This window comes from Babylonia areolata, chromosome 32 (genome assembly GCF_041734735.1).
Source record: "Babylonia areolata isolate BAREFJ2019XMU chromosome 32, ASM4173473v1, whole genome shotgun sequence".
NCBI classification, from domain to species: Eukaryota; Metazoa; Mollusca; class Gastropoda; order Neogastropoda; family Buccinidae; genus Babylonia; species Babylonia areolata.
In genome coordinates, this window is record NC_134907.1 from 17,473,476 (window position 1) to 17,489,233 (window position 15,758).

General features: G+C 41.0%; 1 protein-coding gene across 3 annotated transcripts in view; it reads right to left on the reverse strand.

Moving 5' to 3' along the window:
* Nucleotides 1-1,620: 1,620 nt before the first annotated feature.
* The window catches only part of LOC143276494 (uncharacterized), a 16,221-nt gene continuing 2,083 nt past the window's right edge, over nt 1,621-15,758 (reverse strand). The window contains exon 2 of one of the 3 annotated variants that reach the window (XM_076581017.1): nt 1,621-4,924. In XM_076581017.1, coding sequence (XP_076437132.1) covers nt 3,931-4,731 — 801 coding nt within the window. In that variant the 5' untranslated portion in view covers nt 4,732-4,924 and the 3' untranslated portion in view covers nt 1,621-3,930. Of the gene's footprint in view, nt 4,925-5,367; nt 8,774-12,364; nt 13,245-15,758 lie in introns of those variants that run through there. The other 2 variants (XM_076581016.1, XR_013053584.1) reach the window with 2 other exon arrangements.

Genomic DNA, 15,758 nt, shown 5'->3' on the forward strand with positions numbered 1-15,758 from the left:
GGGCGCAATAGCCGAATGGTTAAATCGTTGGACTTTCAATTTGAGGGTCCCGGGTTCTAGTCACGGTAACGGCGCCCACGGCGTGGGTAAAGGGTGGAGATTTTTCCCATCTCCAAGGTCAACATATGTGCAGACCTGCTAGTGCCTGAACCCCCTTCGTGTGTATACGCAAGCAGATGATCAAATTCGCACGTTAAAGATCCTGTAATCCATGTCAGCGTTCGGTGGGTTATGGAAACAAGAACATACCAGCATGCAGCCCCCCTCCCCCGAAAACAGTTATACACGTAAAAGCACACTCGTGTACATACGAGTGAACGTGGGAGTTGCAGCCCACAAACTAAGAAGAAGAATGCCACTCAATGCGTTTGTCTTCTGTGTCCTTCCTTTCTTCATCCTCTAAAGAAGATAGAAATCCCCCGTACTCCATGATTACCCCCAACCCCCCACACCCTTCTGCAACACTCCTCGACAGTGGTCCTAAAAAATGTAACTTCTCAAACCTGATCAAGATCGATACGAGTATTTCACCACAAGAACATTTTCAGTTCTTTAAAATGATGTCTCAACACCCTGTCGTGCAGAAACAAAGCAGATGGTGTTTGTGACTTGTTCGTGGAAGGAAATCATGATTTGGTGCTCAGGACTGAGACGTGGTTTCGACCAATCGGAGATGACACTATCATTTGTAAATGTCGCCCCCTTATGGTTTTGCATTGAAATCAGTTCCTGGAGAGAGACTGGTGCTGATGATAGACTTGCTTGTGTGTGTGTGTGTGTGTGTGTGTGTGTGTGTGTGTGTGTTTTCAGGAACAGTTTGATAGCAATCAATTAATGAATTATCTTTTTATAGTTCAGTATCTCAGTCTGTAAATCTTGGCTTTCATCTCAATTTATCCCTCACGATGGAGTTCCATATTGAACCATCTGTGCAAAGTTATTTACTTTCAGTTTCGATAGATTAGTAAAAATCCACATCTTCCTGTCAGTCGACACTGCCAACAAACTGGTTGCTGCCTCCATTTTGTCTCACTTAGATTATTGCAGCTCTCTCATACAAAAGCTGGCCTTCGGAAAGGTTAAGGTGCAAGCTCCAGAAAATACAGGATAGTAAAGCTCAACTCGTCCTTTAAATAGAATTAAGGATCGAAAGTGCTACGTCTCTTACGTGTACAAAGCACTGGCTGCCTGTTCAAGCCGGAATTTAATAACCTCTCTCTCTCTCTCTCTCTCTCTCTCTCTTTTTTTTTTTTTTTTTTTTTGCTGCCCCATCATTCGCAGTGTTTCAGTGGCATTACTTTCAGGCCGGCCGCTCATTCTGAGTCCCCCATACACATCCACACCCGGGTTGGGTTCGTCTGGAATGTAATACAGGGTTGCTGCCACTCTCTTATTTTCGGTGCATCGATTTGTGACACGGCGTCATCATATCTCTCTGAACTTCTCAACCCGTACTTGCCTTACAGAACATTAACATCTCTGGACTCCTTTTAAAGAAAATTTGAAATCTTTAACACACACACACACACAACACACACACACACACACACACACACACACACACACACACACACAAATGTATCTTTTTCACTCTTTATTGAAACAGATTGGGGGAAAAAAGTTAGTTTAACCACATCACAGCACAACTGCTATGGTCGAATCCAAATAAAAGGTAAATTTGCACCAGGAGGTTAACAGACAAAGAATTAAAGTTGTTGGTGGACAGGGAGGTTTGGGGAGTAAGGGGGAAGGGGACAAACCAAAACCTTTCAGGAAGGGACACCATTCTATCCTCGCAAGATGCAGTATAGGTAATTGGTGGGGGCATGATTTGAAGTAATTTAGATTCAATAAGTCAACACCTACATGCATATATACATTATCTATGTCTGTCTGTCAGTCAGTACGCGCGTGCGCGCGCGCGGTCTCTGTGTGTGTGTGTGTGTGTGTGTGTGTGTGTGTGTGTGTGAGTGTGTGTCCATGCAGAAGACCAAACCCAAAGACCTCGAGTTTCTCAACCTTCCAATAAAGTCCAAGAAACAAACAACAATGAAAAACAAAACAAAACAAAAAACAAAAAAAAATAAAAATAAAACCCCAGAACAAAAACGAAAAAAAAAAAAAAAAAATCCAACCCAAAACCATTTCAACCAATCCACAAAAAAGTATGCAAACCAAAATCAAAAAAAGAAAAGAAGAAAAAAAAAAAAAAGTAAACCGTGCAATGCCAGTATGCTAGTGGAGGGGAAGAAAATCTAGAGAGTTTGGGATTGGATCCCGTGCCCTCAGATTCTTCTCTCGCTTCCCAGACAGACAAATTACCACTAGGTCACCACTCCACTATGTTAAAAAAACAAAACAACAACAACAAAAACCAACTACTACTAATCCACTTTCAATAGAAGAAGAAGAAGAAGAAGAAAATCAAAATTCACAAACAATGACAGTGATTTATACAAGGAAGTGAACGAAACGCTTGACTGAATTTTCTTGTGCTTTTTTTTTTTTTTTTTTTTTTTTTTTTTTTTTAATTCAAAAGAAAACACGAAAAGAAACGGGATAGAGGAGACAGATACGGTTAAAAAGAATAAAAAAAACCCAAAAAAACCCTGACATTCAACCTACAGATAAAATCACTCCATAATGTACATACTGAAAAAAACAAAACAAAAAACAACAAAAACATTTCACGTTTGTGATTAAAATTCTAAGTCTGCAGATGAACAATTTACTTCTTTTTCTTCCAGATATTCCTTTGTGTGTGTGTGTGTGTGTGTGTGTGTTTAAAATTCTATGTTCAGTCTGCAATTGAATTATTGAATAATGTGCATGTTTCAAACATTCCATAACTGTCTTTTTTTTTTCTTTTTTTCTTCTTCTTTCTTTCTTTTTTTTTTTCTTTTTTTTTTTTAAATACACATCAATGTCTGTTCATAAAACCTCCATTTGTGCCCATGGTCTTCAAGTTACTGATCACAATATCTGTATCGGAAAGAGAGCGGACAGAGAAAGAAAGAAAGAAAGAAAGAGCAGGTGATGGATGTCAGAGTGTGGGGAGGGAGTTGTGGGAGAGGTTCAGGAAAGGAATTTCAAACCGCGCACACTTCCTCCTCCTTCATTATACAGACTCCACAACTAAAAATTAGGACCACTTCACGAAAGCAGATATGTTTCCATACAATGTTAAAGTCTTAACTCCCGAGAGCAAGGTTTCGGTTGCGCCCCTTTTCTCTGCATTCAAATTTTGTATTACGTGTAGCTGACACATTTTGTACTTTCCAAAGTCAATTCAGGTCTAGATTGGAAGCTGCTAGGCAAATCTCGCTCTCTGCCATAAATGAAGCCAAACGGTAGCTTTATTAGGCTTTTATTTTGAATAAACCTTCACCGACGTCACAGTGTCAGACTCTGGTGAGAAACTGGCTTGATTCAAATCGCCCGCCATTTATAGTCCGGTTCAGGCTTTAAAAGATGGTTTGGAGTTATGCTGACAGTGCCCTCTTTACTGAAAACACTAACGAATGTTTCAGGAACACATGCACCATAAACATCTTGAAAACTGCGTTTGAAAAATCATTGTTTCATCCGAAAATTTGCAGTTATTCAATGGTGTATTAGCGATAGCTGCAGTTTTTTCTCGGAGAAGACTGGGAAGTGCACATGCAAGGAGTGTCTGGTTATGAGTGGTGTTCATTAAACTGACTGCATACGACGCTTCTTCGGTGTGTTGTTTTTCTGTTGGTTTATCTTTATATATATATATATATTTAAAAAAAAAAATTATTTATTAATTATTATTATTATTATTTTTTTTTAAATTATATATATATGACATGTTTCAGTCGTTTTCTTTCGTTTCTTTCCCCCGCTTCTTTCCGTTCGTTATTTTTGAATCTGCTCACTTGCATCGTCCGTTTCGTTTGCCCCTGTTCATGGGTGTTCACTCAGTGTCTCTATCTCCAGCTGCTTTCTCTGTTTCTCTTTCCGGATCCTTTCCATTTCTCTGTTCATCCCATCGAGAAGCCTTTTACTTTTGTGGTGTAAACGGTATTTTCTCCTTTTTTCTGCCGTCTTGGGTTTTTTTTTCGACAGACTCGCCTTCCACTGTCGCTTTTTCTCAGCCTTTGCCTTCAAGTCGTCAAATATTCGCTGTCTCTCTTCTTTGGTCTGCTGTTGAGATGCCCAGAGTTTGAGGCAGTCGTCTTCGCTCGTGACATTGGCACTGTCAGATTCACAGCGATGGTCAGATTGACTGAGTGTCAGAGACCTTTCCTGGGTTATCACTTGAAACAAAGGAAACCGTTCTCTCCATTTCTTCATTCGCTCTTTTCGTGCCTCTCTTTCCTTTTCCCGTTGTTCACGCCGCTTTTGTTTGTCGCTTTTGCCTGCTGTCGGTTGCAGCGAAGTGTTAGAACCACCCGTGTTGACTGACTCATTGTCCGGTTTCCCCTCGTCCACAGTTCCATTAAGAAGAGAATTCATGGAGGATCCAGAATCTACGTCAGCAATAGGGAGTTTAGGATTGGCGGTTGACGAGTTCGCGCCCTTGATAGGATTGCCCTCTGAGTCTTCCGGTGACACTGTGTTCTTTCCTGACGCCGACTGATCGGAAACGGCCGATGCTGACTCTTTGGCGGTTGACGAGTCCGCGCCCTTGATAAAAGTGGCGCTGATCGCCATTAACAGCAGCGCCACCGTAACGACGTGGCGGGAATGCCAGCCGCGCGCCATCTTGTCTGTGCTGGATGCTCTGAGCTAAAAACAGATCTGCTGGTAGCTAGCTGGCTGGGTGGCCCAGTCTCGGCTGTGGTTTGATTTTGGGATCGCCCCGTGTGTTCTTCCCCCTGTCTGATGCCAACACAAACCTAGGGTGGTGAGGTTTGGGATGAACTGGAGTCGGTTCAGAACGGTGAGATGACTGGTGCTGTGGACAGAGAACAGAGAAATGACTATATTGTCAAACTGCTGTATCGAGATTGTCCCGACTGGGATGGATGGATTTCAGATGTTCACCCCATTGAAAAAGAGCCCCACCCGAAAAAAACAACAAAAAAGAAAAAGCATAAACAAAACATTTAAAACAACAACAACAAAAAACCCACTCCCTCAAAAAAACGAAAACCAAAAAGAACAGAAAGGGCCAACAACGACTGCAACATCATCAGCTAAACATGGTTTTTATGGTATCTGGATATTCATACATGTCAGTTATTTGCATTAGCATGTGAATTTCTGCAGTGAACGCACACCTGTTCTGTAGATTTGATCTCACCTTCACCACACATTTGTATGCCTTCACACACACACACACACACACACACACACACACACACACAAATGTACACAAAGACATGTACAGTGTTTCTTTTTTGTTGTTTATTAAAACAAAACTGGACAAAGAAACAAAATATCCACTTCACAGCACAACAGCCATAGCCAGTTCAGAAGAAAAGGTAAATTTACATCAGGAGATTACAGGCAAAGAAATACAATCAGTGTGAGGAGATATGGGTTTTGGGTATAAGGGGAGTGAACAAAACCAAACCTTTAAGGAACAGACAAACCATGTGTTGACAAGATGCAAAATAGGCAATTGGTGGTGGACTTAGTTAAGACTGATTCAGTTTAAAGGGGAAAAAAGAAGATATATATATATATATATATATATATATATATATATATATATGCCTAAAAGACCAAACCATAGGACCATGACTTTCTCAACCTTAAAATAAAGTTACTTAATTCTAACCAATCAGGAAAAAAACCCAATAGAAACACACACACACACACACACACACACACACACACAAAACCAACACACACACACACACACAGACACACACACAAAACCGCAAATAACAGCAAATATAAAAAATCAAAACAGAAATGATAGTCTCCAAAACAAACAAACACACACAAAAAAAATCCCCCACTAAAATCAGTTCAACCAATCCACAAAAAAGAACATTCACCATTTTGCAAACCAAAACCAAAATCAAAGCGAAACACGCAGGTATGCTTGTGGAGGGGGAGACATTCTGGGGAGCGTGGGATTTGATCGTGTGACCTCAGATTCTCTCTAAGGCAGACGCATAGCCACTAGGCCATCAATCCACTTAAAAGAAAAACAAACAAAAAACAACAACAACAACCCCACCTCCAGAAGAAAAAAGAAGAAGAAGAAGAAGAAGAAAAAAATCAAAACCCACGAACCAAAACAGTGATATGAAAGTGAATAAAACACTTGACTGAAACTTTCTTGTGTTTTTTTTATTTATTTATTTATTTATTTTATTTAAGTGAAAAGGAACAGAAACAGGTAAGAGGGGACAGATACGGATAAAGCATATAAAATTTGAAGTGCAGTACAGTCTGCAGATAAAATTGCTTAGTGGTATACATTAAAAAAGATATTCCACATATTTATGTGTTAAACATTCTAAAAGAAGTCTGCAGAAAAATCATTGAATGATGTACTCCCCCACCAACCCCCCAGAAAATGTGCCATGTTTGTTTGTTTTTTTAAAGAGTAAGTTCAGTCAGCAGAAAAAAAAGAATAATGTATTCAAATATGCCATGTTTTTGTTTAGGATTTTAAATTCAGTTTGCAGATTAACAAATTGAATGGTATACATGTTTTCAAACATTCCACAGTTGTCAATTTTAATGAAGAAAACAACACATTGTTTATTCATGTAACCTCTTTTCACATGAGGCCACACGGTCCATGCTGATCAAAATATCTGTATCAAAAAGAGTGCGACAGAGAAGGAGTAGGGGATTGGGTGGGTGTCAGAGGTGGGGAAGGAGTAGGGGGGAGGGGGGGAGGGGGGGGTCAGGGAAGGAATTTCAAACCGCACACTTTCTCCCTTATCATACATACAGACTTCACACACAAAAAAAATTGAGGACCACTTCACAAAAGCAGCTATGCTTCATACAATGTTTAAAACAAACGAACAAAAGGTGATTTGAATTACGCGGGCTGAATTTGGTCTTCCAGTGGCGTTCGTTGAATACACTAAGGGCTGCTTGAGGCACACGTGCACCATAAACAATTTGAAAATTGCGTTTGAAAAATTAATCATTGCTTCATCCAAAAACCAGCAATTATTTAATGGTTTCTAAACGATAGCCATAGTTTTTCACTGTAAACATTGAAAGTGCACTCAGAATTTCTGGTTATAAGTGATCTTCATTAAACTCGCTGCATACAATGTTGTTCAGCTGCCGAAAATTCTGCATCATTTCTCTGTGCTTCTACGACGAAAAGAGTGCAAGTTTGCAAGTGGTCCTTAACTTTTTGTGAACCGTGAATAATGGATCAAATCACTCCGTATTCGTAGGTTACGTGTTTTGACGGTGATGGCTTAGGGAATGGATTCTGGAGCTCCTCGTAGACTTCTTCAGTTATGTCCCCGGTCGTGATTGAGCTTCTGTTCTGGTCAGTGTCCTCATGTTTGTGAAGTGAAGGGGAGGGGGCTTTATTCTTTCGTCTCTCCTTCCTCTGATTTCTCCGTTCTTCTATTTTCTCCAGTCTGGCCTGGTTCTTCAGTTTTCTCTCTTCCTTCCGTTGGTTTCTTTTTGATTTTTGGTCTTCCTTCCGCTGTTTTCTCTCTTCCTTCCGCTGTTTTCTCTCTTCCTTCTGCTGTTTTCTGTCTTCCTTCTGCTGTCTTCTGTCTTCCTTCCACTCTTTTCTCTCTTCCTTCCGTTTTTGTTTACTTTTGGATTTTCTGTCTTCATTCTGTTGTGGTTTTCTTGTGGATTTTCTCTCTTCCTTCCGTCGCTTTCTCTCTTCCACCTTCTGCTGTTTTCTCTCTTCCTTCCGTCGTTTTCTCTCTTCCTTCAGCTGTTTTCCCTCTTCCACATTCCGCTGTTTTCCCTCTTCCTTCCGTCGTTTTCTCTTTTCCTTCTGATGCTTTCTCTCTTCTTCCTTCAGCTGTTTTCTCTCTTCCTTCAGCTGTTTTCTCTCTTCCTGCAGCTGTTTTCTCTCTTCCTGCAGCTGTTTTCTCTCTTCCTTCCACTTTTTTCTCTCTTCTTTCTGTTGTTGTTTTATTTTGGCGTTTCCCTTTTTCTTCTTTTGTCTCTTGGCTTTTCTGTCTTCCTTCTTTCGTTTCCATTTTTCTTTTCTTTCTTTCTTGTTTGCGATTCTTTTCGCTTTCCAGTCCTTTTTCACTTTCTTATTCACCCCATTGAGAAATTTTCGGTCTTTTTTGGTTTCTAAACCTTGAGCAGTGTTCAGTTCTTTTCCTTCTTTCTTCTTCGGTTTCCGTTGCTCTTGCATCTTCTTCCTTCTCTGCACCTCTGCCATCTTCTCTTCCCATATGCTTTCTCTTTTTTCTTTGATCTGCAGTTGAGTTTGGTTGTGGCAGTCCACGCTGTCTGCTGTGGTGGGTGTCTGAGTGATTTCCTCTGATGAGGATTCTCCTCCAAGAGCAGAGAAAAGGTCACTCATGTCCTTTGACGCCGTGTTCTCCTTGGTGGGTGACGTGTTCACGCCCTGGATAAAGATGGCACTGGCTGCCATGAACAGCAGCGCCACCATGGCGCTAAGGCGGGAAGGCCGGCCAGCCGCCATCTTGTGTGTTCTCTGGATGCACCAAGCTATGGCAGATCCAGTTATAGCTCAGCGGCTGGGTGGCCCAGTCTCGGCCGTGGTTTGATTGGTATCGCCCCGTGTGTTCTTCCCCCTGTATGGTGCCAACACAAACCTAGGGTGGTGAGGTTTGGGATGAACTGGAGTGGGTTCAGAAAGGTGAGATGACTGGTGCTGTGGACAGAGAACAGAGAAATGACTGTATTGTTGAACTGCTGTATTGAGATTGTCCTGATTGGGATGGATTTCAGATGTACACCCAATATAAAAAGAGCCCCACCCGAAGAAAAAAGAAAAATTCTCCCTCCAAAAAATAATGAACGAAAAAGAACAGAAAGGTAAACAACAGCAATAGGTGCAGCAACGTCAACTGCTAAACAAGAACGTGATGCTTTCATGTATCCCGATATTCCCCCATGTCAGGTATTCACGTTGGCATGTGAATGTCAGCAACAAACGCACGCCTGTTCTGTGGATTTAATTTCGCCTTCACCACACATTTGTATGCCTTCATACACACACACACACACACACACACACACACACACACACACACAACAGAGAGAGAGAGAGAGAGAGAGAGAGAGATGTACAGTGCTTCTTTTATTGTTTATTAAAACGAACTGGACAAAGGGAAAAGTGTATTTAACCCACTTCACACCACAACTGCTTTAGCCACTTCAGAAGGAAAGGTAAATTTACATCAGGAGCTTACATGCAAAAAACAAAAGAAAACAAACAAACAAACAAAAACGAAAAAAATCGTATGTGAGGGGATGGAGGTTTGGGGTATAAGGGGACTGAACGAAAGCAAACCTTTAATGAACGGACGAAACTATGCTGACAAGATGCAAAATAGGCAATCGGTGGTGGAGATGGTTTAGAGCGAATCCCTTTAAAGAAATTTAAAAATCTATGTATCAGATATAATATATATATATCAATCTTCTTCTTCTGAGTTCGTGGTTTGCAATGCCCACATTAATTCAGTTGGACGTTTTCGAATATGACTTTTTTTCTTTCTTTTTTTTTACCCCACCAGGTGTGGGGAGTCATATTCTGTTCTCGGGTGTATGCATACTAGGTTTCATCTTGTTTTCGTAACGTGAACACTGACAGGCGTATGTATATGTATACGTATATGTGAAGGGGGTTTCAGGTATCAGCAGTTCTGCATATATGTAGAAGATTAGAAAAATCCTCACCAGATGTGCTGAAATCGGGGATAAAACTCATGAAACTCGGGCTAGAATCCAGCATTCTAATCATTCGGCCATACAAATGTTGATATTATTTTTGTTATCATTATCATTGCTATTTTGTTTTAAAAACACTATCTGTTTTTGCAGAGATAAGCTTCTTCGGCCTCTCAAGATATTCTCCTAAAAAGTGAGCACTGCTTGGGTGGGGAAAAATTAGGACAGAACGCTGATATGTGTTCTCAGAAATACACTGGCGCATTTCGCTTCATTGCCTTTTTTCATTTAGTAGCTAATAACAAAAAAATGTTTTGTGGTTGTTCAGAAATTTCCGACCTTATGCATGGACTCTTACGTCTGCATACGTGGACTTTAATGTGTACATGAATGCGCGAACACTTGCTTATGTGTGTGTGTGTGTGTGTGTGTGTTCGTGCTTGCGTGCGTACGTGCGTGTGTGTGTGTGTGTGTGTGTGTGTGTGTGTGTGTGTGTGTGTGTGTCCCTGCAAAAGACCTAAAAGACTAAACCATACGACTATGAGTTTCTCAACCTTCAAATAGAGTCACTTAAATCTAACCAGTGAAGAAAAAGAAAACAGACAAAAAAGCAGCAAACAAAAAAGAATAGAAAAAAAATCTCAAAAGAAACCCCAAAGCAAAAACAAAAAAACAAAAACAAAAACAAACCAACCATACCAACACAAAAAAATCCCAAAACCAGCAACCCCCCCCCCCCTACCGCCCCCCCCCCCAAAAAAACAACAACAAAAAAACAAACAAACAAACAAACAAAAAACCCCCCAAAAACAACCACCAAAAAACAACTACACAATAAAACAGTTCAACCAGTCCACAGAAAGAACATATCACCAGTTCACAAACCAAATCAAATTCAAAGCAAAACACGAAACTGTGCTTGTGGAGAAGAAGAATATTCTGGCGAGTGTTGGGTTTGATCCTGTGCCCTCAGATTCCCTGGATTCTCAGGCACACGCATTACCACTAGGCCATCACTCCACTATTTTGATTTAAAAAACACAAAAAACAACAACAAAAAACAAGAAGAAAACAAAACAAAACAAAAAAAACCCCACCAACAACCCACCTTCAAAAGAAAGAAAAAAAGAAATTCAAAATCCATGAACAGAAACAGTGATAGGAAAGTAAATAGCACACTTGACTGAAAATTTCTTGCTTTTTTTTTTCATCAAAAAGTGGAAGGGAATAGAAACAGGTAAGAGGAGACAGATAGAAATAAAATCATTCAGTGATGTACCTTTTTTTTTTCAAAATTCATATTCCACTTTTTTATTTAGAATTCTAAGTTAAGTCTGCAGATAGATCATTGAATGATGCACGGTTTTTTTTGTTTTTTTTTTTTTCAAATGTGCCATGCTTGTTTGTTTTTTTTAATTCTAATTTCAGTCTGCAGATAAAAATGATTGAATAATGTACATTTTTCAAATATGCCATGGTTTTTTGTTTAAATTTTAAAGTTCAGTCTGCAGATCAACTTTAAATGATGAACATTTTTTTCAAATATTCCAGAGTTGTCAATCGTATTGAAGAAAAAAAAAACAAACAACACATTAATGTTTGTTCATCCCACCCCCTTTCACATAAGGCCACGATCTTTACTGATCAAAGAGGTGGGGATGAAGTGGGTGGGTGAGGGGGTGGGGGGTAAGGGGTTCAGGAAAGGAATTTAAAACGGCACAATTTCCCCCTTATTATACAGACTTCACACACAAAAAAATTAGGACCACTCCACGAAAGCAGCTATGTTTCATACAATGTTAAAAAACAAAAACTTGAGACAATTTGAATCTTGCAGGCTACATGTGGTCTTCCAGTGACCTTCATTGAATACACTAAGGGGCTGTTTCAGGCACATGTGCACCATAAACAGTTTGAAAACTGCATTTGAAAAACCATTGTTTCATAAAACAAAAACCAGCAGTTATATAATGATTTATAGAGAATAGCCGTGGTTTTTCACTGTAAAAACTGGAAGTGCACACAGAATTTCTGGTTATAAGTGATCTTCATTAAACTCGCTGCATACAATGTTGTTCAGCTGCCGAAAACTCTGCATCATTTCTCTGTGCTTCTACGACGAAAAGAGTGCAAGTTTGCAAGTGGTCCTTAACTTTTTGTGAACCGTGAATAATGGATCAGACCACTCCGTATTCGTAGGTTACGTGTTTTGACGGTGATGGCTTAGGGAATGGATTCTGGAGCTCCTCGTAGACTTCTTCAGTTATGTCCCCGGTCGTGATTGAGCTTCTGTTCTGGTCAGTGTCCTCATGTTTGTGAAGTGAAGGGGAGGGGGCTTTATTCTTTTGTCTCTCCTTCCATTGCTCTCGCCATTCAGTGTTCTCCTATCTGGCCGTGTCCTTCATTTATTGTCTCCAGTCCTTGGTTTCTTTTTGATTTTCTGTCTTCCTTCTTCTGTTTTCTGGCCGCCTTCCGTTGTTTTCTCTCCTCTTTGCGCTGTTTTCTCTCTGCCTTCCGTTCTTGTTTACTTTTGGATTTTCCGTCTTCCTTCTTCTTTTGTCTCTTGGCATTTCTCTCTTCCTTGTTTTGTCTCTTGGCATTTCTCTCTTCCTTCTTCTTTTGTCTCTTGGCTTTTCTCTCTTCCTTGTTTTGTCTCTTGGCATTTCTCTCTTCCTTGTTTTGTCTCTTGGCTTTTCTCTCTTCCTTGTTTTGTCTCTTGGCATTTCTCTCTTCCTTGTTTTGTCTCTTGGCTTTTCTCTCTTCCTTGTTTTGTCTCTTGGCATTTCTCTCTTCCTTCTTCTTTTGTCTCTTGGCTTTTCTCTCTTCCTTCTTTTGTCTCTTGGCTTTTGTCTCTTCCTTCTTTCGTTTCCTTTTTTCTTTTCGTTCTTTCCTATTTGTGATTCTTTTCGTTTTATGGTCCTGTTTCCCTTGCTCTTGTGTCTTTTCCCCACTCTGCACCTCTGCCTTGCTCTCTTCCAATATGCTTTCTCTTTCTTCTTTGGTCTGCGGTTGAGTTTGGTTGTGGCAGTCGTTCACGCAGTCTGCTCTGGCGGGTGTCTGAGTGATTTCCTCTGTCGAGGATACTCCTCCAGCAGCAGGGAAAAAGTCACTCATGATCTTTGAATCTTCAGGTGACGCCATGTTCTCCTCTGGCTCTGTGTTAGGTGACGTGTTCACGCCCTGGATAAAGATGGCACTGGCTACCATGAACAGCAGCGCCACCATGGCGCTAAGGTGGGAAGGCCGGCTACGCGCCATCTTGTCTGTGCTGGATGCTCTGAGCTAAAAACAGATCTGCTGGTAGCTACGTGGCTGGGTGGCCCAGTCTCGGCTGTGGTTTGACTGGGATCGCCCCGTGTGTTCTTCCCCCTGTCTGGTGCCAACACAAACCTAGGGTGGTGAGGTTTGGGATGAACTGGAGTTGGCGCAAGATGAGGTGAACGATAATGCTGTGGACAGAGAAGAGAAAGAGAGAGAGAGAGAGAGAGAGAGACGTGATTTTGTATTGTTGAACTGTTTTTAAGTATCCCAGATTACCCAATTATACCAAACTGTCCAGACATATAAATAGATGTCAATCAAAATTCGTGAAAATGATTTCTCTAATCTGTAGAAAATGAATCAATTTTAAGTGTGCCAGAATCTCCACATAAACCAATCTGTTTGGACATATAAAAAAAAAATGTCAGTCAAAATTCGTTATTCCACTTCCCTCATCAGATAAAGGTTTGATTCAATTTGAATAAATTACAATGATCTGGTTAAGCTTAACAGTTACGAATGGGTTTGACTGGCACAAACCATTGCAGCAACACTAAAAATAGCTCTGGCATCATGGTCAAAGAACGTCAATAGCCATCTGTTCCAAGGCTGAAAGCACCACTCTCTTCGTTCCTACCTGCCTGCCCTTCTCTTTGCATGCAGTGATCCGTTCCAGCACTCCCACCCTTACACTTTTGTGTGTGGAGACCTTACTTCTGCAGCCTTTAGTTAAATAGAATGAATCGTTTGAAGGTCCTCCCAGTATACTTTCTGGATGTAATGAATTCACTGTACTAGTTTACAACAACAAAATCAACGACTATGTTATTTCAGTCGCCATCCGTGTTACATGCACTCCATGGGTTGGGTATACCAGGGTCCTGTCACAGTGATGAATAATACCAGTACCTTCTGTGAATTCTGTGCTAGGAATTTGATTCCTCTTTTGTACCAAATTTCCCTGTTTATTTTCCGCGTTTTTTCTGTCCTTTCTGTCCTCTTCTTCTCTGTCATTCTGGTGTATTCATCTGTCATTTTATCCCCATATCCCCTCTTTTCCAGTTCTTTTGTGCTTCATGTTTGCTATACTGCTGTTTTATAACCATCTGGGTGAATTCACATCCACTGTATCTAGGACTCAGCATAGGAAGGCAGGAGCCGAAAGCTCGCCTTCCACTGCTTGAACCTTTTCCCATTGCCCAAAGTCAGGTACGTACCCATTCACACCTGGGTGGAGCGAGGAGAAATAGGAGCACAGTGCCTTTTCCAAAGGCACAAAACCATCCCGAAGTAGGGCCTCTAACTCTGATCACTGACAAACACTGGATCAGAAGTCCAGCATGTAACCGACTCTGCAATGGTGACTTTTTCACCTTAATTGTTTATTTTTCACCTGAGTTTTGTTTACTCTGCTCTTTAAAAAAAAAAAATTACCAATAGACACCCGTTATTTCAGTGAAGGTGATGATCGGAAAGATCAAAGCCTTGAAAGACATGTCATCAAATGATAGTATCACAGCTGAAACGCAGATCAAAGCCTTGAAAGACAAGTCATCAAATGATAGTATCACAGCTGAAAGGCAGATCAAAGCCTTGAAAGACATGTCATCAAATGATGGTATCACAGCTGAAATGCAGATCAAAGCCTTGAAAGACAAGTCATCAAATGATAGTATCACAGCTGAAAGGTTGGGGTGTAGTGGAGAGTTCATCGTTGTAGCACAAGTGGACAGGGCTCAGCACTTGGCTTATATCAGAGACTGACATAAGCTTGTGGTTGGGCCAACAGCAAAGTGAGAGCTGTACGATTAACAGATTCTCCGTTGCAATGATAATTCATTTACAGCTGCAGCCTTGGGGGCTAGTTGGCCATCCCAGCACTGACTGTCCTAAAGCTCTCTTGGCCTAGAGAATGAGGATGTTACTTGGTCAAGACACTCTCCGCTGCAGTCCAGCTTTAGCTCAGATAGTCGAGACAGCAGTTTCCTCCTCTGACATTCTAATAGTCATAGTCGGACATGACTGACTGTCATATACAAGTGGACGTTCAAAGTTCACAAGCTTTTATGGATCTTTGTAGAAACGTAATAGAGACAGGGGGAGAATGATCCCTTTAATTGTTTTGCCTGAAAGGCTCTATCACCGGCTATAATAAAATTTGAGAGGCCACACTTATCTTTCCAACGGGAAAATTTACTTCAAACCGTTCCTTATTTCAGATGCGAGAGACAGTTGACGATGACATGTGTGAACATGAAGCCGAGTTCCAAAGTGGTGGATCAAGAGGTTTTGTTCAGTGACTTAATCTTTGCTCGCACGCAAAACTAACCAGTCACAAGTTGTATGGGCGCCATGATGACTGAAACATAAGGCATCCCATTTCATGGTTCAGGGGCGCAATAGCCGAAAGGTTAAAGCGTTGGATTTTCAATCTAAGGGTCCCAGGTTCGAATCTCGGTGGCGCCTGGTGGGTAAAGGGTGGAGATTTTTCCGATCTCCCAGGTCAACATATGTGCAGACCTGTTTGTGCCTGAACCTTCCTCGTGTGCATATGCATGCAGAACATCAAATACACACGTTAGTTTCAGTTTCAGTAGCTCAAGGAGGCGTCACTGCGTTCGGACAAATCCATATACGCTACACCACATCTGCCAAGCAGATGTCTGACCAGCAGCGTAACCCAACGCGCTTTAACCCAACGC